Source organism: Planococcus citri, chromosome 4, assembly GCF_950023065.1.
Source record: "Planococcus citri chromosome 4, ihPlaCitr1.1, whole genome shotgun sequence".
Taxonomy (NCBI): Eukaryota; Metazoa; Arthropoda; class Insecta; order Hemiptera; family Pseudococcidae; genus Planococcus; species Planococcus citri.
The window spans coordinates 36,071,209-36,094,495 of NC_088680.1; the positions used below are offsets into that span (position 1 = coordinate 36,071,209).

General features: G+C 34.7%; 2 protein-coding genes across 7 annotated transcripts in view; both read left to right on the forward strand.

The window, feature by feature from the left end:
- LOC135845683 (uncharacterized) overlaps window positions 1-23,287 on the forward strand; it is a 93,827-nt gene that overhangs the window by 7,381 nt on the left and 63,159 nt on the right. The gene's annotated exons all lie outside the window — the stretch shown is intronic.
- Window positions 7-23,109, forward strand: LOC135845686 (uncharacterized). Of its 2 annotated transcripts, none has more exons than XM_065364461.1 (2): window positions 7-790; window positions 20,316-23,109. In XM_065364461.1, the coding sequence occupies exon 2, from the start codon at window positions 20,330-20,332 to the stop codon at window positions 22,481-22,483; it is 2,154 nt and encodes a 717-aa protein (XP_065220533.1). In that variant the 5' UTR covers window positions 7-790; window positions 20,316-20,329; the 3' UTR covers window positions 22,484-23,109. The 2 variants fall into 2 exon arrangements, with proteins under 2 accessions (XP_065220533.1, XP_065220534.1); XM_065364462.1 differs by lacking the exon at window positions 7-790 and adding an exon at window positions 14,542-14,665.

The following is a 23,287-nucleotide window of genomic DNA, read 5'->3' on the forward strand; positions in this document are numbered from 1 at the left end:
GAACTATATACTTTGTCTCTAGTTTTTATTATCTGTCGAATATTCCAAACTCTATTGTTAATTGATCACGTGTAAATGGTCAGTTTGTTCATTACACAATTTACCAAATTAAGGTTCTGGAATTCTCGTATATTATACTATATAGCGGTAGCTCATAATTCGAAGATTTAATCTCCATTGCGTCAGCGTTAAATCCGAATAATATAGTTACGTGTTTAATTTGAAGTTAATCAGCGCATGGTTTTGTATGATTGTAAAGCATGGCAGCACGATGAGCCCTAATCTCTCAATCAATATGTAGCTAAGCTAAGCTACATACGCATGTAATTATGTACATATTCGTTGACTGTTGAAAAATCTGTTGATACGTTGCAGGTCTGAAATTTTTGGTTTATTTCTACTACATTAGGTATTCGTGCTCAGTTAACATGTGTACGAAAGAATAATATCGCATCGATAAATTATTTGTCGTATATTCTAGATGAAAAATGCTGTACACGAGACTCGGCAAAATGAACTATTTTTACTCGTTTATCTTATCAGCATTTCATTGTTATCGATGTTGAAATTTTTCGTAATAAGTATCGCCTATAATGGCTGACGAACGCTGAATACGTAGCCGTACGTGTAATGTAAGAGTAATTATCCATCTTTATTACAGACTTTTCCCATTAGAGGTTAGATCATTAAGTTTATATACTTCTACGTACGTGTATTTTCCTTTCGTTGACATCATCATTTTCGCGTTCTGTTTGCTTATCGTAATTCGTAGATTAAACAATTTCATCAGGTATGTTTCCATAATACATAGGTTAACATAGAGGTACTTGATTATTGTCCAAAGAGCTGATCGTGAGAAATGGAAATTGGTTCTGTATCAATGTTGGCCAATCTATTCTTCATAGTGTGGGAGGGAATTGTAATATACGAAAGAAAGAAATTCCCTATCGATAAAACTTGAAAGCAACAGATGAATTTTTAACCCATAAAAATGACGATAATTCGTGTTCAATTTTCTCGATTCATAATATCTGTCATTTCAAGTATAAATTAATTTCTTTTCACGTATTTTTTCGCCATTAGTTATTAGAAAAACGTCGTTCAATAACAGGAAACCAAAAAACAAACAATATTTGTAATTGGTTAGAAATTCTTTTCTGAAATGATTCTATTTGTGTAATTCGTTGACGTGAGATGTAAACAACGTTAGGACCGAAGGTTTGTAATCCAACTAAAGTTGTTTTACAGAATTATAATCGTAAGATTGATTTTATAGAATAACAACGCCTAAAATTCAGAATTCGTAAATAAAATAAATTAATAAAGGTTTTCATGCGTTGCGATAGTCGATCTGAAAATTTTATTGGCGAATTCATCCTTTTCGAAGATCAATTAATTACTTTTTGCTTTTGAATGTTGAATCTATTAGGAAAAAGTAGGTTATTTTTACCCAGGTGTATCATTTTGAAATTGTTTTAACTGATTTTGTATTGATATTTTCGGCGTATTTTTTTTTTCTGAATGTTATAGTTCTGTGATGGTTTTTTTTTGGTAGGGGGAGAGTGGTAAATTTTTGACTCTGAATTGGTCTGAAAAGGAGAGATTAATTGCGAACATGAGACTGTGATTTTAATAATGCTTATTGAAAAACTATATCCAGCATAGGCAAGCTGCAAGCTGATGAGTGGAATGAGAGCATGGCCGAGGGAGCGAACGGACAACAAAGGAATGGAATGCTGGATAGTTAGCGACTGAAGGGTGTGCAGGGAGAAAAGAGAAAACGGTTTTAACGGATGTGATGGAATGTAGGGATGGATGGATGCTAGAAGACAAACGTACGAAATAACACGTGAAAAAGGCATGGTTCGCTCGAACACTGTCCTTTGTAGCTGGCGAATGAAGGGTGTGCACAACGTGCAGGGAGAAAAGAGAAAACGCTTTCAACGGATGTGAATGTGATGGAATGTAGGAATGGAACGACAATGCTATGTAGAAGACAAACGTAGCTTAGGAAGTACATGTGAAAAAGGCATGGTTCGCTCGAACACACTGTCCTTCAGAAGAATTGCCCTTGGAGTGCTTCGGAGAAATCGAAATGCTTTCTGAAGCGATGAAAAAATATTATTGAACCATTCCCCCTTTCATTCGAGATATAAATTTGAGAAATTGTCCTGCTTTTGTCTTTTTTACTAGGTATTTTTTAATCATAAAAAAAATTGGGGACTCCCCTTTCTGAAAAATATTGAGGTGGTATTTTTGGAAAAATGGCTTGTTTTTTCATAGGCATATTTTGAATTAAAAATTTTTGAATTTCCCAACTATTCCTTATTTTGGAAATTTCTATTTCTAAAAATTTTCACTCAAGGGCGATGATAAATTTGGAAGAAAAGATCTAAACATTTGTAAATTTTTAATTGAAAAAGAAATCGAAATATTTTCTCAAGTACCAAGTGAAAAAAAATCGATTGCAATAATATTGAACCACTCCCCCCTCCTTCTATGTAAATAAAATATGAGAAATTGTCCTGCTTTTGCCCTATTTTTTCATATTTTTCCGTTCTTTGGTCAAATTTTCTTGTTGAAAATCGCAAATAGAAGCAAATAACATCCATGCTTATGCAGAGCATTTTTTTTTTTTTTTTTTTTTTTTTTTTTTTGGGGTGTTTATAATTACAAGATTATTACACCCTAAAGGGGGGGGGGGGTTAGATTTGGTTTGTGAGGCCGATGTTTTCTACTAGGGAGATGAATTTTTGTATTTTTGAGGGATCGTCAGGGATAGTAGGTGGGTTTTCTTTTATCTGTAGTGTAAGTCTGTTTTGTTTTAGTTGGGGACAGTTGAAAAGTATGTGTTGGATGGATATGGGTTCGTTTCTGCAAAATTGGCATGAGGGTTTTGGTTCTTTTTGGTATAAGTGGTTATGAGTAATTTTTGTGTGGCCTATTCTTAGTCTGGTAATCAGGATTTCTTCTTTTCTGTTCAGGTGGCCTAGATTTTTCCAGGGGAGAGTAGTTTTTTTATGTTGGAAGAGTTTGTTTGAAGTTTGTTGTGACCAAAAGTTCTGCCAGTTAGTAAATGTGTTGTGAGTGATTAGAGATTTAATGTCATCAGGAGTGAGAGTGGTAAGAGGGGAGGGGGTAGCGGCTGTTTTTGCTAATCTATCAACAGTTTCGTTTCCAGTGATACCTATGTGGCTGGGAACATACATGAAGCTAATTGAGTAATCATAATATTGGAGGTTAAAAAGGGACTTAAATATGTCTTGGACTATGGGGTGGTCAGAAAAAATGTTTTGAATGGATAGCAGTGAACTTAGTGAGTCGCTTTGGATTAAGAATTTTTTATTTTCTGATTGAATGGAAATTATATCTATTAGGCAATGTTTTATGGCAGTGAGTTCAGCAGTAAAAATTGAGGCGCAGTTGTGAATTTTGAAACTGAGAACTTTGTCATTAATTGAGTAAGCATAACCAGTATGAATATTAGTAATTTTTGAACCATCTGTGAAGCATAAGTTATATTTAGTATAGTTTGATAACAGTTCTAAATAATGACTCTTGATTAATAATGGGGAGTGATCATGTTTTGGGTAGTTTCTTAAGTAGAATTCCATCTGTATAGGTTTGAGAGACCAAGGGGGATAAGATATTGGTTGATGTATTAGGTTTTTTAGGTCAATTTGTAGGTTGTTCATATTTTTGATAAATTCTGGGATTGGACCTGAAGTATGGAGGAAATGCTGAGAGCTGTAGACATTGAGTGACCTTTGAAGAGGGTGAGATGGATTAATTGCAACAGTTGTTAAGAATTTGTTTGTCATGAGAATTATCCTAAAATCAGGAGGAAGCTCTGCAGCTTCACAATAAATACTATCAATTGGAGACGAATAGAGAGCACCTATGCAGATGCGCAAGGAGGAATTTTGAACAGTTTTGAGAATGTTAGTAGTTTTATTTGACAGGTTTGTAAAGCATGGACTTCCATATTCAATTTTACTACGTATCAGAGCTTTGTACAAGTGAAGTAATAGTTGGCGTGATGGGTTATACTTTGGATTTTTAACAATTTTTAGTAAATTTAGACGTTTGTTAAGTTGAGCTTTTATGTTGAGAAAATGAGGCGTCCAAGTAAGTTTTTTATCAAAAGTAAGTCCAAGGAATTTAGTGGTTGGTTTAAAAACTAAAGGATGTCCTTTGAATTCAAGGATAGGTTCTGGGTAGGTTTTATTTCTCTTGGTAAAAAGTATACAGTGAGTTTTAGATTCAGAAAATGTTAGTCCATTTGTTTCAGCCCATTTTTCAATACAATTTAGAGTTTTTTGGATAATTTCTGAGGCTAGTTTGATGTTGTTTGAACGTATTGAAATGTTTATATCATCTGCAAAAATTCTTAAGGAAAGAGGTTGAGGAATAATACTACAGATGTCATCAATTAGGAGTATAAATAGGATGGTGCTAAGCACAGAGCCTTGAGGGACTCCATTTTCAATATCAAAAAGTTCAGAGTATGTATTTTCAATTCTGACTCTAAAGGTACGATTTGATAAAAAGTTTTGAATAAAGTAAGCTAAATGCCCTCGAATCCCTATAGAATGTATTTTTTGAAGTATTTTGTATCTCCATGCTTTGTCAAAAGCTTTTTCAAGATCAAAGAAGACTGAGAGTACAAATTCTTTATTTTGAAAGGCAGTATTGATTTCCTGTGTAAGACTAAATAGATGGTCCAGAGTAGATCTTTTTTTCCGAAAGCCACTTTGAAAAGAACTGAGGGAATTTGTAGAGTCAATATACCAAGTAAGACGTTTCATAACCATTTTTTCTAGAATTTTACATGGGACAGAAGTTTAAGAAATAGGCCTGTAACTGGAGGGAAGGTGAATATTTTTCTCAGGTTTAAGTATGGGAATGACAGTTGCAGTTTTCCATGTTTGAGGGAAGGAATCTGAAGACCAGATTATATTATAGAGGTTTAGTAAGTCATTTTTACTGGTGTCAGAAAGATGTTTCAGCATATATGGATGAATATCATCTGGTCCAGGTGATGAATTTTTAATGTTGTGGTTTAAACAGTACAGTAGTTCGTTTATAGAGAAAGGTGCATTATATGGTTCAAGGTTATCAGATGAAAAATCAAGTACTAAATTTTCAGTTTGGTTTTTGATTGTTTGAAAAGCTTCACTATAGGAACTTGTTGCTGAGACTTTAGAAAAAGATTGAGCCATGGTGTTAGTTATGTTATCTAATGAAGTAATAATGTCATTGTTGTGGAGAAGATATGAAATGTCAGATGGGACATAGCAGCCTTTTAATATTTTTATTTTAGTCCACATTTCTTTTATACTAGTACTGTGAGTGATATTCAACATGAATTTGGTCCAACTATCCCTTTGTTTTGATAGATTTGTTCGGCGAGCAATTGCTCTTTTTTTCTTAAAGTCTATGAGATTGTCAGTAGAAGGATATTTTTTGAATTTTCTTAAAGATCTTTTTCTTTCTTGAATAGCAATTTTCAACTCTGGACACCACCAGGGTACAGATTTTTTAGGGACCTTTGAAGAAGATTTAGGAATGGTTTTGATAGCAGCTTGAATGATTGAATCAGTGAAGTACTGAACAATAGAGTCAAGGTCTTGACAAGAGAAATCTAATGAAAGCACTTCTTTATTAAAATGAGACCAATTTGCCTTATCTAGTATCCATTTTGGAAATTTTGCTTTTGTGGGATTATGAATTTGATTTGGAATGGAAATGGTAATGGGAAAATGATCACTGTGTTGAAGATCATCTTGGGGGTTCCAGTCTAAAAGGTGTGAAATATTTGGAGAGCAAAAGGTCAAATCAATATTTGAGAAAGTACCATTTGATATATTAAAGTGAGTAGGTTTTGAAGAATTGAGGAGAAAAATATCAAAGGTAAAAAGAACCTTTTAGCGAGAAGTTTGTTAGATTAGGAAGAAATAACTCTTGCTTCTCAGTTTTTACTATTTATTAGTGCAAAGCTTTTCAAACACCAAGTGTTCATCATCAGGCTTAAATCACTATTGAACAAAATAACCAAGTCTACAAGCTTATATACTAGTGTACAAGGGTGTGGTAGTTTAACAGTACAAGGGTGTGGCAGTACAAGGGTGTGGTCATGTGGAAGAGGGTGTGGTTGTAGGTGAGGATGTGGTAGGAGTCATGTCTTCAAGTTTGGTTTTAATAACAGAAAGTAGGATATTTTCTAAGGGTTTTAAGTCATTATTTAGTAAATTTGTTTTGTTTTTCATCATGGCTATTGCTTCCCTAATGTTTAATTGAGATGGTTTATCTATTTTTTGTATGAGGTTCAGGTTTTCAAAGGAAGTAGTGTGGTTGGTGGCAATGAGATGATCTGAGAGAGCAGACTTATTTTCATATTTGTATTTAGCATAATAAAGATGTTCCTTGAACCTCTTTTTGATGTTTCTTTTGGTTTGACCTATATAAATTCCTTGGCAATCTTTACATTTGATTTTGTAGATGCCACTACAGTCTTCAGGTTTGTCTTTGTCTTTAGTGTTACCAAGAAGGTTTTTAATTTTGTTATCATTGGTGAAAATGGGTTGTATGTTGTGTTTTCTGAAGACTGTTTTCATTTTATTTGTGAGAGGGGGATAGTAACTGATCCTAACTCTTTTGACATCATCTTTTTCAGCAATAAAGGTTGTGGCATCTCTGATTAGTTTTTTGTTTTCATGTTTTCTTATAAGTTTTTGGATAGATGTTTTTGTGTAGCCAAGGTTGGAAGCAATAGACATGATGTTTTTTATTTCTTTATTTTGGTTATTTTTATTTAGGGGGAGATTTAAACACCTGTGTATCATGCTGTTGAAAGCAGCAAATTTTTGGTTCCAAGGCTGGAAAGAGTCTGAAGGAATGTAGTTATTGGTGTGGGTGGGTTTTCTATAGATATCAAATTCAAGATGGTCAGAATGTCTAATGATTAACATGTCCAGAAAAGGGAGTTTGTTTTGTTGTTCAAGCTCATAAGTGAATTTGATGGTAGGATAGAGACTATTTAAAGCATTGAGGAATTCCTCAATGTTGAAGTCTTCAGGAATGATACACAGGATGTCATCAACATATCTAAACCATGCTTTGGGAAAGTTTTTATTGTTCTTTTTGAATTTTGTCTCAAGGTGGCTCATGAAAAAATTTGCCAAAAAGGGAGATAAGGGGTTGCCCATAGCTGTGCCTCCTGTTTGTTTGTAGTAAGTTCCATTTATTTGGAAAATGTTTTGGGAAGTGCATAATTTTATAGTATTCATATAATGGGTTATTTCTTTTTTGTTGATATTTTGTTCTTTTAGCCAGTTTTCTATCATTTCTAAAGTCTCAGGAATAGGCACACTGGGGAAAAGATTTTGTACATCAAAAGATATGAGCCTGTCTGTGTCATTAATAGTAATCCCTTGCAGTTTTTCTGCAAGTTCATAATTATTTTTAACTTGAAGAGTTTCAGGAAAAGGAAGGTTTTGGAGGTTACAAAGGAGTTTTTTGGCAATGTTATAGGAAGGAGAGTTGATATTGGCCACAATTGGTCTCATAGGATAGTTAGGTTTATGGATCTTGGGAAGACAGTACATTTTAGGAACTTTAGGATTGGAAGGAAAAGGAGTGTTATTAAGGAAGGGAGTAGTTTTCACCAAACTTTTCACTTCTTTCACCATTTTATCCACAGGATCACTTTTTAACTTCTCATAAGGTCATTGAGGAGAAAAAGAGAAAGAAAAGAAATTCACAAAACAAAAAGTTGAAAAATCTGTTAAAAGAAAAAAGTAACCATAGTGGTGTTAGCAATGTTGTTAGTGTCAGTGGCAGTGACAGTAATGGTGTTAATGAGACTACTGTGTATGTGAAAAACCTAACTGATGTGGTGTTCTCCAAAGAAGAATTGGATCTTCTAAACAAGGGTCTAAAATTCTCTTTACCACCCATGAGGCCTCCTATTGAAGATATTATTTCTGATGTGGATGCTTCATTGTGGAGAGAGACCTCAGAAACAAAAATCAGCATAAAGAAAGAAGTGGTAGACATCATCAAAACCCATAAACCAACAAGAATTCCATTTCATCCCCACAACAACACCATCAAAAGCTTGAGACAGAAAGGTGTCTACTATATGAAAGCAGACAAGGGAAACACCGTAGTGATAATGAAGAAAGATGAATACTTGGAAAAGTGTGAAACCCTTCTTAATGAAGGACCTTATGAGAAGTTAAAAAGTGATCCTGTGGATAAAATGGTGAAAGAAGTGAAAAGTTTGGTGAAAACTACTCCCTTCCTTAATAACACTCCTTTTCCTTCCAATCCTAAAGTTCCTAAAATGTACTGTCTTCCCAAGATCCATAAACCTAACTATCCTATGAGACCAATTGTGGCCAATATCAACTCTCCTTCCTATAACATTGCCAAAAAACTCCTTTGTAACCTCCAAAACCTTCCTTTTCCTGAAACTCTTCAAGTTAAAAATAATTATGAACTTGCAGAAAAACTGCAAGGGATTACTATTAATGACACAGACAGGCTCATATCTTTTGATGTACAAAATCTTTTCCCCAGTGTGCCTATTCCTGAGACTTTAGAAATGATAGAAAACTGGCTAAAAGAACAAAATATCAACAAAAAAGAAATAACCCATTATATGAATACTATAAAATTATGCACTTCCCAAAACATTTTCCAAATAAATGGAACTTACTACAAACAAACAGGAGGCACAGCTATGGGCAACCCCTTATCTCCCTTTTTGGCAAATTTTTTCATGAGCCACCTTGAGACAAAATTCAAAAAGAACAATAAAAACTTTCCCAAAGCATGGTTTAGATATGTTGATGACATCCTGTGTATCATTCCTGAAGACTTCAACATTGAGGAATTCCTCAATGCTTTAAATAGTCTCTATCCTACCATCAAATTCACTTATGAGCTTGAACAACAAAACAAACTCCCTTTTCTGGACATGTTAATCATTAGACATTCTGACCATCTTGAATTTGATATCTATAGAAAACCCACCCACACCAATAACTACATTCCTTCAGACTCTTTCCAGCCTTGGAACCAAAAATTTGCTGCTTTCAACAGCATGATACACAGGTGTTTAAATCTCCCCCTAAATAAAAATAACCAAAATAAAGAAATAAAAAACATCATGTCTATTGCTTCCAACCTTGGCTACACAAAAACATCTATCCAAAAACTTATAAGAAAACATGAAAACAAAAAACTAATCAGAGATGCCACAACCTTTATTGCTGAAAAAGATGATGTCAAAAGAGTTAGGATCAGTTACTATCCCCCTCTCACAAATAAAATGAAAACAGTCTTCAGAAAACACAACATACAACCCATTTTCACCAATGATAACAAAATTAAAAACCTTCTTGGTAACACTAAAGACAAAGACAAACCTGAAGACTGTAGTGGCATCTACAAAATCAAATGTAAAGATTGCCAAGGAATTTATATAGGTCAAACCAAAAGAAACATCAAAAAGAGGTTCAAGGAACATCTTTATTATGCTAAATACAAATATGAAAATAAGTCTGCTCTCTCAGATCATCTCATTGCCACCAACCACACTACTTCCTTTGAAAACCTGAACCTCATACAAAAAATAGATAAACCATCTCAATTAAACATTAGGGAAGCAATAGCCATGATGAAAAACAAAACAAATTTACTAAATAATGACTTAAAACCCTTAGAAAATATCCTACTTTCTGTTATTAAAACCAAACTTGAAGACATGACTCCTACCACATCCTCACCTACAACCACACCCTCTTCCACATGACCACACCCTTGTACTGCCACACCCTTGTACTGTTAAACTACCACACCCTTGTACACTAGTATATAAGCTTGTAGACTTGGTTATTTTGTTCAATAGTGATTTAAGCCTGATGATGAACACTTGGTGTTTGAAAAGCTTTGCACTAATAAATAGTAAAAACTGAGAAGCAAGAGTTATTTCTTCCTAAGAGAAAAATATCATTTTTTGATAAGAATTTCTCTATAACATTGCCTCGATTATTGTTTGAATTTGATCCCCAAATTTTTGAATGAGCATTAAAATCACCAAGTACAATGTATGGTTTAGGTAATTGTATGAGAAGGTTTTCTAGTTCTTGTAAGGTTATGTTTTGATGAGGGGGAATGTAAATATTGCAAATTGTGAGGTTTTTTATGCTATAGTGTGGGGTATTTATAGTTACAGCATTGGCTTGGAAGTTACCTAAGAAGATATTTAGTTGGGATGATGTAATTGTATTTTTGATATAAATGGCTGTGCCACCACAAGCTTTATCACCTCCTGGGAAGTCAAAACGGAAAGAAGAGTAATTTTTGAGCCTAAAGTTATGGTGAGAGCGTAAGTGTGTTTCTTGAAGGGCAATTATTTCAGGATTTTGGTGGTAAACTAGGGTTTTGAGCTCACTCAAATGACTATATATGCCATTTATGTTCCATTGAATCAAAAAAGTCATATTTGTATGATTTTAGTTGATATGTGATTTTTAGATTTTCCAGAATGAGGGGGGGGGGGTCAAGAACTTCAGGCTGAGTATCAGTATAAACTATAGTAACTAATAACATATGATAATCTAGAATACAGAACTTAAAACCTACTCAATAACTTTAGTTTGTACAAAGATTGAGAAGATAATAATACTTAACAGCTCATAGGAGACATTTAACAAACATGTAGCTATAGTATGAGAAAGAAATGACATTACATACATGTTACAACAGTACATCTTTTCAAATATTTAGTAAAAAAAAAAAAAAAAAAAAACATTCTGTCTGGTTGATGCCATTACTCAGAAGTTGAATCACCATCAGTTTCCATTTTCTGGACATTATCTTTTGAAATCTTCTTTCGGAGCTTGGTAAAACGAGTCTTCATAGTTCTAGTATCAAGATGTGGGTAATTCTGGTTCAAGATTTTCACTACACCATCCATGTCATTTGTAAATTGTGTAATTGTTGACATTGGGTCACTTTGTCCTTTCAACATATCCATCATAACTAGAAAATTCGAAAATGATATTGGATATTCCTTTTCATGTAATTTGAAATTTTCTTCTATTGATTTGAGCTGCTCTTTTATGGAAATTGGTTCATCTTCAGCTTTCATTTTCTTGGAATCACTGGTCTTTATAACTTTTAAGGTTGGATTGATTTCATTTGTTTCAAGTTGTTTTGGATTTAGGGATGGATTTTGGGTTTGAGAAATATCAGTATTAATAGAAGAAATTGAAGATTCAGAGTAAATTGATAAAGGTCTTTTCATAACTTGTGACTGGGAAGTACTAGGAATCTCAATTTCACTGGATTTGGTCAGGTTTACTGGCTGAGTCTGTTTTAGGAGCTCACTGAAAAGAGATTCATGGCTAGGTTCAAAATTATCAGATGGAGTTTGCACATTCACATTTTGTTCTTCAGGTTTATTTGCAGGTTCATTATCTGGAACTGTTTTTGTGAGTTTATTCTCATTAGATTCATCTTCAGGAATTTCAGAGATGGTTACATTTGAGACTTTTGAGTCATCATTATTTTCTGTTTGTATTGTTGAAGCATCTGAATTCTTTGCAGCATTTTCATAGCTATATTGACACTGGTTTGAGGTGTGACCAAATTCATGGCATATAAAACATTTGATTTTTGTGTCATTGAAAAATATCCGATATTGGTCCTCTTCATAGTTGATTAGAACAGATGGAGGAAGTTTATTTGCAGTATCTTCTGTGATAAATACTGACCTTCTCTCAGATAAAACTGATCGGAGGTTGGTCTGCATAGTAAGGTGAAGAAAGTTCATTTTTGTTGCAGGTACAGCTCCATGGGCAGTTATAACGTTGAGGATAACATCATGTGGTACATGAGGAGGTACATTTGAAATTATAATTTTTTTATTTTTGGTCATGTATGGTCTGGCTCGGATTATTTTTCTATCTATTTCCAAGGTACCATCTGTTTCAAGAAACTGCTTGGCTAGGTCAGCTGATTTTAGGTACATTCTTACCCTTTGTTCTGAGATAACACCACAGTGTAAAATATTTTCAACACCTATTTTAGCGGACATTTTTTCAGCATAATAAGTGGCATTTGTACCTGGTATGTGTTGAAAGATGATGGCTTGATCTTTAGTAGGAAATATTTCTTGGCTCACAGCATTTGAGAACGTTTTTACTGGTCTGTTGTCAGCACCAGTGGTTGGTGAGGAGGGTGTGGAAGGCATAATACGAAGATAGGTACCGGCTCAGCTGTGCTGAGGCCGGATTTATCACACTAACGTTTATCCGATGATATTTGCTTTTATCTTATCATAAAAACGAGATAAAAACGCGTGAGAACCAACAATAGGTAAATAAACGAATAGCTATACACAAGTACAGAGAGAACTACACAGCAAGAAACGTCTTTCTCGGAACACGTTAGCAAAACGAATGCAGAGCATTTTTTTTGTTTTTAGAAAAATGAATGTAACTTGAAAAAGTACATTTCAAAAAAATGTACATATGAAGAGCTCAATTCCAAAATGTGCTTTGTCCCAGATTTTTGTTTTTGGCAAATCAAAAACAAAATTCGTGTACGAAAAATGAATGTAACTTGAAAAAGTACATTTCAAAAAATGTACATATGAAGAGCTCAATTCCAAAATGTGCTTTGTCCCAGATTTTTGTTTTTGGCAAATCAAAAACAAAATTCGTGAACACACAAAGATGTTTTAATGTCAATTTTCAATATCAGACAGTGTAGTGTAAAGTATTTCGAATATTTTCCCTGCAATTTTTTTTTTTCAAAATGACACCTATTTGTTCAATCTGTGTACGAAGTCGCCAAAAATGGGACTAAGCACGTTTTGGCACTGCATACAGATTATTTTCCAAAATTATCACGATGAAATGTGGTATTTAGCACGTTTTGGACTGGTACAATGTTTTGTTAGGTAACAAACTACTGCACCCAGTTGGACTTGGCACATTTTGGAGTGGTAGGTTGGTTCAATAGTGTTGAATAAAACGAATTTTACATAAAATTCTGCATTCAATGTACTGGATAGTGCGTTTAAAAACGAATTTTCGGCTATCTGACGTCCTACCTAACTGCGTAACAGTCCCATCTAACGGAATTCACTGAAAACGCATTTTTGAAAAAATTGGACAAAGCACATTTTGGAATTGAGCTCTTCATATGTATAGTTAGTGGCAATTGGTCCAATTCTCACTATGTACCTTTTTTGAAATGTACTTTTTCAAGTTACGTCCACTTTTCTAAAAACAAAAAATGCTACCTATGTAATTTGTGAAGTTCGATGCTTTCGAGAAACCTGTTTCTATTTTGAGAAATTATGAAAATATTCTACTCAACACGAAGGAATGTCGAACAGCAATACGTATTCTTTTGTCCTCAATTTCATTCGATCGTGGGGTTTTAAACGAGTTAGGAAATTCTTAGATAGGTAATCAATCTGAAATCGCCCCTTTTCAAGTACACAGGTTCATACCTCCTTTCAGCTCGCACATGATATTTTTATAATTTCGTTATTGGGGAATCGACTGAATGCAAACGTTTCCATTTTCAGATACCTGACGATGTTAACGTCTGCCAGTGTATTCGATGAACTTGGGAACCTCGAATTCGACTTAGACGTTGAAAACGATGGCAGCTCAGCCGATAACGATCTCCACTTGGGTAGCTTGACTGTAGAAAGATCTATCGGTACACCTGTATCGATTTCCAACATCGATGAGCCGATCGAACAAAATATCGAACTGGAAGAAATCCCTGTTCCGGTATTTTACGAAACTATTCCCACTTTATACGATATGACCTTTTTTGCACTGGCAATCGCCTTATGGCGACGAGTAATAAGTCTGAAAAAAGATACCGGTTGTGGTTCGAATTGCCATTTCATTTGCCAAGACGATGAACAAGAAGTTGAAAAGTTATTACGAGCATTACCGATACCCGGTTCAGTCCGATCATTGGCGATGAAATATCTCGAACAGGTGAAAAATGAGATGAATAATTGGCTTCGTTTCTATAAAAAAAATTTATTCGCTTCCAGACGAGCTAGCGGCGAAGGTACCGTGGACATTGGTGACCTGCTGTTTTGCGTTTGGCTACCAAATGGGAAAATAGACGATAGAAAAAGTGCTATGAATATGTTATCGAATCCTAGACTGACCCAAGTGGATAGATTTAGAATCATGTGTAGATATTGTTTGGAAGACGAGATTCGAAAAGTATCCGCTGATTCGCTTCCGTCGTATTTCACCAAAAGAATATTATTCAGTAAAAATTCTCTCGTGTATTACTGGCTGTGCCGTGTAAACTGTGATCTGCTTGATAAATTACCAAAAAATGCGGGCGATCCGATCGAGTTTGTTCTAATTACCGCATTCAACGTGGATACGTGGTCAGCCATAGAGTATTTTTGGGATCGTTTGAACGTCAACGAACAAATCTCCGTTGCTGATAAACTACTTAAACTAAGACCGGAGTTCCAAAAGGAGTTGTTTTCGAAAATGAACGATTTCCAGAAACGCCACTTGCTGTTCAATATTCCAGTCGAGATTGCGACCAATTTTTGGCTACGAGGTGCTCAAGAACGATACGCTTACTTGACGTGGATGTATGTTAGAAATTTAGTCACTTACGATCAATTTAGTACACTAATTCGTGAACTTTTATCCGAAAGTCTTCCTAGTCATAATGATAAAATCGCTTGTCTAGTCGATATTTGGAAGGAGACTCCAAATCATTTGAAAAAACAATCCTTACAAAAATCCATGATCGATATGATAGTTAAATTACATGTTTGTTATCGGACTGACTTGTGTTCTAATATCGATTTCTTATTGGCTTATTTGACTTATTGCAGTGTAGAGTTTAGAAAGAAGTTTGTATTCGAACGAGTAGAAGATTTAGTCCTGAAGGTTGATCCTTCGACGATGGATCAGCTACTAAAATTATGCCTGCCTGATTCTCAGGATGTAGTCGAATTTAAAAAATACGTACGAGAATTACATTACATTCAAAATGGTTTCTGTGATATTTTACACGATGATACTGCGCATAGGTTGAATATCTTTTTAGAATACTACTGCCCCGATTTAAGCACTAGAAGCGAGTTTTGTAGCGAATTTCTCGAACACTTTTCTGTCCGAGGGTGTCCTTTTTATTGCCTGTGTAAATGGCTTCACACTGTCGCATTTATCGATGATAATCTTCTCGATACGTTTCCCCAACAAGCGTTCAAGTTCAAGAAACGTCTCGTGTGGTTTTTTTCAGATTACTGTTGCGAGCTATGGACAAAAGATAAGCGAAGTGAGATGGATAAAATGATCGAAGTAATCAATGAAGTTCTTACGCCCGAAGAGCTAAGTGTGTTTAAGATGAAAGCTCTCGAGAGACTTCCAACTCGTTATCGATGGATTGAATTTGATCGAAAGGTTGTCGAGGAATTTATGAGTTGGTGTTGCGATGGTGATGAACAAAGAGTGAAACATTTTAAACGATCCATCTCCATTGATTACCTTTTCAAGACAGTTTTCGACTCGATGACGTGGAATTCTATTTTGGTGAAAGAAATAGATCAGGAAAAGGCCGCCGAAGTGTTTCATCCTATCGATAAAATGTTAGTTTGGTTTTTCAAGAGGTCTGAAGTAGTGAAGAGGTTCAAGTTGGATAAGTTGTTTGGGCGGTGTGATGACCCTGAAGAATCTGTCATTCGACAGTATAGTTTGTTGAAGAATGAAATTTTCATCAAGAACACGTTACCGTGGTTTTTCGAAGGAGAGCAAGAAGAAATTGAGAAATTCAAGCAACTTTATCGAGACGATGTTATTGGCGATATGATTTGAATATGTAGTTTGAGTCTGGTTGGTTTGAGTTTGAGTGTTTCAGAAGGCGATTGTGATACATTTTTATCGTGTTCTCGTTTGTTTTCTAGTGGAAGGTAGAGTACCTCGATTTTTACGTTCGTTTCGGTCAGCATAATTCATATTCTGGTTACTCTATTAGTGCTCTTGATTCTATAATATTAAAGATGTTTTTTTTTGTTTTTGAATTTTCGTTGTGTTTTGTTGTTCATTTTGTGTAAGATTAACGTACCCGAAACCACTAGTGGCTTTTTTGGCTCACCAGTGTTTCTCTCTCTTTTTTTTTTTACTTCTTTTTTGTATTTCTTTGTCGTGTTTTTTCAAGAATTAAATAAAGAATTCAATCAATTTTCCACTTTTTTGCTGAGGAGAAATATCAGAAGGGGAAGGGGGTCCGCGGCGTCATTCTATCTCAGTTCAACTGATTTTCTGTTAGCGATCTTCTAATCATTGTTGACGATCCTTTTTTTTTACATAATTTTCTTGACTTCATATCATTTAATGAAAATCGATTGTGAAGATGGCAATGAAAAATATATGGGGAACTTGAGCACACGCCCGAGCCCAAGTGTTTTTTCCTGCCCGCTTCCGTGGAGATCGCGAAGCGTTCGGGTTCATATACCATTTTACCTCTGTTCGTACATTAATTTTTTTTGATATTATATATTTTTTTATAAACATTTAATACGTATTTTTTGCCTAGCACGTTTAAAAATGTCAATAAAATGAAATAAAGTAAAAGAACACAAACACAATTGAAATTTGAAAAATATTTATTTATTTAAGAAATTGCCAACAAAATATGAATTTTCTAAGATAGAAAAAATGAAAAAAGAATAATCGCGATTAAAACAACTTTCATTTTATCCGGTCGGCCCCTTCTGGGCACCCCTCCTTGGTGCACAAAGTGTATTTGGACTCGTTGGTGTTGACTTGAAAATAAAAATAATGGAGTGGGAATATTGAATCCAGTACTTGAACACACACAATAAAAATTAAATTTTTAAAGAAAAAATTGATTTACTTACTGCTTTCAATTTGTTAATGTAACTAAAAACGAAAAATTCAAGTTTCTTGAGAAATTTTGAGATTGGTGGGTTTAAAAAAAATTTTTAATTCACCCTCTGCTCAAACAGCAATTAATAAACGATGACGTCACCTCCATGATGTTGAAATTCTGTCTTGAACATGAAAAAAAAATTAATTGATAAAAAAAAACGAAAAATTTGTTTTGGTATTATTTTTTAAAACTGAATCACAAAAAATGAATTTTAAAAAACTTACTCATTAAAAGTGTTGTTATTTCTTCTATTTTTGTAGATGAGTATGATAAAGAGGCCAATTATGGCGATTGCGGTGATTTCAAAAATGAGACATTTTCGAAGTACATAGGTATTTACTTTACATAGATTGAGTATTTTCAGTACTATTTCGGATTATTTCGCATTTTCATATCTCGATTACAATGGGGTGACTTGGGAGATTTCTCAAGTATTCCATTTTTGTCAAGGTATTTTTGTATCTAGACTCCATTGTAATTGCCCCTGTTTGAACCAATATAAAAAATATATACATTTATTATGATTTTGATAACTTCAAAACCAGATAGCTACATATTATTATAGATTAATTTTCAAAAAAAAATTGATCCTGTATATACTAGTGAGGTACGATTTGGAAAACATATTGGACAGCCATGAAAAAAGCAACTGTGTATTTCTAATATTAATGGTCTAACTTCATATTCCTCATTCAGACCAAGTTTTGAGATAGGGAATGCTGCATAGTAACCATCCACACTATACTTTCCAATCCTCTAATGTCTACACAAGAAGACGCGACAAACAGTTTATTTTCAACACCACACAGATATCAACAGGTACTGATTTTGTTGGAAAAAATTTGCCAAAAGCCTGTGTACATAGAAATAATTTCAAAAGGTGTGGAAAAAACTAATTGAATAAATATTAATAAATAAATAAAACAAAAATATAATAATAATAATAATCGATTTTTTTTTTGGAACCTGTGATAAACAAGTGACATAAAACACCATAAAAACTTCCAAAAAGAACTAAATAAATACCAGTGCAGATGTTGCCAGAGATCTGACAGGTAGCCATAACTGACTCCTCATATGTACGAAGGTATCTTATAATAATGTTTCTTCTGATATCCAGGTAATTTTGATATGTAAATGGAAACCTTGTTTTAAATTCTGGATGTACAAGAATGGGATTTAAATTGACCATCCCCCGCTTCAAAACGGATTTTGACAGTCTCTGTCAAATCTTTCTGAAACATAAATCAAAACCAAAAAAAAAAATTACAAAGTAACAGATGAATTGTCAAAAAGAATTATGATTTTTTTTTAAAATGATGAATAATTTTTTTTGCTTACATGCATTGACCAGTAGTGGCAATTAAAGTACCAACAACTAGTTGATAAACAGGGGCTATTGAATCCCAAAGTGTAGTCGACCAACATTGCTTTTGGATCATTATGTGTCAAAAACCCAATTGAAACCCCTTCAGGTCTTATGTAGGAATGTCTCAATGGAAAGCTATGTATAAAAAAAATTACAAACTAGTATTTCTCAAAACACAGAGTAGTAGAACGAACCTGTTTTGGCTTATTAATTTATTTTAATTATAAAAAAAAAAAAATTACAAACTAATATTTGTCAAAAGACAGAGAAGTAGAACTAGTTTTTCTTGGCGTAGTACTAACCGAACGAGTAGTAGGACGCTTAACAGCCTTCGTTGGCGGATTTTCTGTAACGGAAGGGGTGGCAGGACGCTTGATAGATTTTTTCGCCGGAGTTTTTGCCGGAGTTTTCGGCTGATTTTTCGTGACAGAAGGGTTGGTGGAACGCTTAACAACTTTTATTTTCGGTTTTCTCCAAAGTGACAAATTTTTACTTTCTTCCGGCACATATTGAGAGAATTTTTCATGAAGGTATTTTCGCCTGATGACCGTAAGTTTTTTTGGAGGTGTTAGGTTTGGAACAGCTTCGGAATCAAAATCGTTGGGAAATATTTGATGCGAGGCAATCGTTTCAGAATTCAGTTCCTTGCGACACTGGACTTTATTTTTGGATAGTGCATCAAAATGCTGGTACATCGATATGTTAGGTATTTTTTTTGCCTTGTTTGTTGTAAAAAAACTCATCCAGTCAAACACTGGGACATACGATTCACTGCGTTCATTACCTACAACGACTGGTGTAATGGCCTTCGAAATCGAGCAATCATCTACAGCAATTTGGACCACATCTTTGACAGAATAAGCTTCACTTTTTCTGAACTTCTGCTTGAATATTCCAAAATACATATCCGGCATAAATTTCGTATGCCCAACCGGCAGGAAATGGATGTGACAGGATTCGTTGAAATTTTTTCCAACACGATAAGCCAAGTATTGAACCATGTAATTGTTCTTATTTTGGGCAGCGCAATTATCTGCGTACGTGCAGATGAAGTGTTTTTCCCCAAAACGGAAGTTTTTCAAACAATGGTCCAACAACGAAATTGTAGTATTTGCACCCTTGCCAAAGTTGCAAGATTCTGGAATGATGTACAAAGTAAATTTTTTCACTGGTTCGAGTGCAATCCCAAAAAGACCAATTTTGAATCCAGACAAAAAATATATTGGTCCTACTTGTTGAGATGAAAATGGTAAGGAAATCTGCTGTGCAAAGTCGAAGCCATAATGCATTTTTCCAGGAAAAGAACAGGGTTGTTGGTATTGATGTATACTGGAAGCGTAGCGCGGATCTTTTTTCAACTCGGTAGCACACTCGTTGATCAAATCGTTGTAGAATTTTCGTTCTTGTTGTACTAGTGTCAAATGTTGCAATGATTCGCGTAATTTTGATTATTTTTCTGCTTCTGACAATCCGTGCAATTTGCTTAGTGACATGACGTTTTGTTGACATGTAACACAGAGATCACTTTTTGGTCGTTGTATAACGATGTTCGGGTACTGAACTCTCCATAGCGCATACCAGAGGGTTTGACTAATTGGTTTCGTTTCCCCAATAGCTATTAAAAATGGCCCACAAGACTCTGATTTTAAACATAATTTTCATTCAGTTTAAAGGGGTTTGTTGACTAAGGTTTGATGATTCAATAACTTATTATCACGAATTTAAATTATTCTAACACACGATGGGCGGTGATAAATGTCCTCATCATGAAGATATTCTGATGTTTGCATCTACTCGTCTGACCGCATCCTCGATTGTAAAATCATTCGTTAATTGCACTGTTGAATAGTGCATTGAGACCTTCATCACTTGTAATGTGCCTCTTACAATTATTTTGTAATCAGTAGATACAATAAATGGAAAATGTAATTCGTGCTTCGAAAACTGATGGAAGGAATTTTCCCATTTTCAGATAAATTCATCATAATGGAAACGTCTGCTGTCAATAATTTATCCGAACAATTCGACCACCTTGAATTGGACGCGGAAAGTGACGAATGCGCGATGGAAAAAGATTCGGATGTGGGATTTTACGAAACCTTACCCTCCTTACAGCAGATGTCCTCGATCGTGATCGCAATAAATTTATGGCATCCTATTGTGAACGACTGTAATCACGACGATGATCTATATTTTCACTCCGAACGCGCGGTACATTTTTTTAACGAGAAAGACGTAGCGGAGGTACTGAAATTAGCTGACAAATTACCGCTACCTCGATCACTTCGTGAACTTGTAGTAAAATGCATAGACCCGGCCAAACAAGAGATGAACGAATGGTCTCGTTGTTACGCTCAAAGTGTCTTCGGTAATAGACGCGTCGATAGCAGGGAAGCGATTAAACGGAAGGATTTGAATTTCTGTTATTGGTTGCCGAACGGAAAAATCGATCACAAGAAAACCGCTTCGAATATGTTGTCTAATTCCAGACTTAGCGTCGCTGATAAGTTTGAAATCATGTGTAAATATTGCCTGGAAGACGAGTTCAGGAAAATTGCCGCCGAAAACTCGACCGATTTCCTAAACCAAGTTTTCAATAAAGATCTTTTAAAGGAGTACTGGCATCACCAAATATGTAACTTGTTATCGGAGGAGAAGAAGAAATCGTTGGAAGCTCTGTTGATCACTACACCCAACGTGGATACGTGGCCAGCTTTGGAATATTTCTGGGATCGTTTAAGCGTCAGTGAACAAACTTCTAAAGTTTTGGTGCTACTTAATCGTAAACCGCAGTTTCAAAGGCAGTTGTTTTTAAAAATGAACGACGAGCAGAGACGTTACGTCATTTCGAAAATACCCGTCGATATCGTGAGGAATTTCTGGAAACAAGGATCTTGCGAACTATTCGCTTTTCTGAGTTGGATCTACGGCGTGGAGACGATGACTTTCGAGCAGTTCGTCGAATTGATGGAAGATCTTCTCGCTATAAGCTTACCTCATCATGCGAAAAGATTAAGATACCTGGTGAAAATGTGGAACTGTTCGCCGACCCATTTCAAAACACGAGCTGTGCAATCGATGAGTAAAAAAGTGGTATTTTTGCATACAGAAATATGTTGGACTCGATGGGAAGATGATAAGTTTTTGCCTTCGAATTTTAATTTCTTACTGGCGTTTTTGTATTCGGCCAGTGTAGAGTTCAGAAAAGAAATCTTATTCGAGAACGTAGATAAATTCGTGTTACGTAACGATTCGCCGATGATTCACGAATTAGTCAACCTGTGTCTTCCAAGTACCCAAGATGTGGTAGAATTTAGAAATTTTTTAACGAATTCGCTCAAAGTACAAATCGATTGTTACTATTTACTCGTCGGATCTGTCGACGATCGCCAACGATTAGCTAAACTAATCTTGAATTATTTTCCCGATCCGGACGCCAAAGCTGATTTCATTTGCACGCTTGTATTATCCAAACTTTGGAGCGACCTTTCGATCGATAATTGGAACGATGCGATCAACTTTATCGAGTCGAACCTCGATGTAGATTCTCACGAAGCGAATATTCTCAAAACACGTATCGCGTGGTCATTCGCGACGACTCAGATCCAATTTAAATGGAGTGAAAATCGCGTTCGCGAATTCATCACCTCGATCATCTCTATTCTCGATACCGAAGGGTTAAAAACATACAAGAACAACGCCCTCGAAACATTTCGAGCCAAGTACGATTGGTTGAAATTCCGCATAGAGGATATCGAAGGTTTCCTAATGTGGTGTTTCGATCAAGATAGCCAGCAAATAACGCAGTTTAAAAAATCTTTCTCGATTGAAAATATTTTTCAATATTGCTGGAGAGATTCGGAAGGTCAGAGAGCAACGCTCGAAGAGTTGTCTGTTTTGGATGAAATATTGTTTTGGTATTTTGAAAATTGTGACGATGTTAAAGCGTACAAGTTTGAAAAGATTTGTAATTTGTTCGATCGCAACAACTTCAATATAGATGACGATTTTGCTAGGGATGTTTTGCCTTGGTTTTTCGATCGTGATCCAGTAGAAATTCACAAGTTCAAGGAACTTTATAAAGATGATCCGATTTCTGTAATGATCTGGGTGCCTGATAGCGAGACTACAGGTAATTAGAAAAGTCAAAAATAAGGTGTTCATTTTTTTAAACTGAAATGGCGGGGAAGGTGGCTGGAATCTCTTGATTTAGAATTGCAAGGAAATTATACGAAAAACTGATCTTATCACTGCCAATGTTGATCTAGAATTTGCAAAATACACATGTCCATAAAATTTCAGGTATGGAAAAAACACTTGTGAAATTTTAGTAGCCTTATTTTTATTGAAAACGAGATCTTCGTCAATTATCTTACTATTGTTACATTTTTTCCCCTGTTCGGTTCATTTTGTTTTGTAATATTTTTAATTAGTTAGGCGGATCGAACGCCTAAATTGTTAATATTTATACCTACAGATTGTTTTAATTTGAGTTTTACTTTTGTTTTTATTGTTTTTGTTTTTAATATCTACTGTTTCAAGTTAAATGAGAAAATATTATAGAATTTCAGACATTGTTATCAATGAAATTCCAGATTTGGAAAAAACTTGTGATATGTATGTGTTTCAATGCACTTATTCGTTGTTGAAGACGAGACTTTGTTGTCTTTTTAAAAAGTTTTTTTGCGGCGCGGCGTTCATTTTATACATTATTTTTTGCTAGAACGCTCGAATTGTCAACATTTTTATACAGATTGTTTTAGTTGGTTTTTTGTTTTTGTTTTTAGTGTCTTTATTTTGTTTCTTATTATCGATTATTATAAACTTGATGAGAAAATATCTTTTTCCCAAGTACTTTTCAGAATAAAATTTATTTTATCCAGAATAATCTCTTTTCTAGTTTCACACCGTAAGCGTTTGCTCTACACTAAGTACACATGCATT

Excerpts from the sequence above, each read along its gene's own strand:
- LOC135845686 (XM_065364461.1), top strand. The coding sequence starts at position 20,330 with ATGGAAACGTCTGCTGTCAATAATTTATCCGAACAATTCGACCACCTT.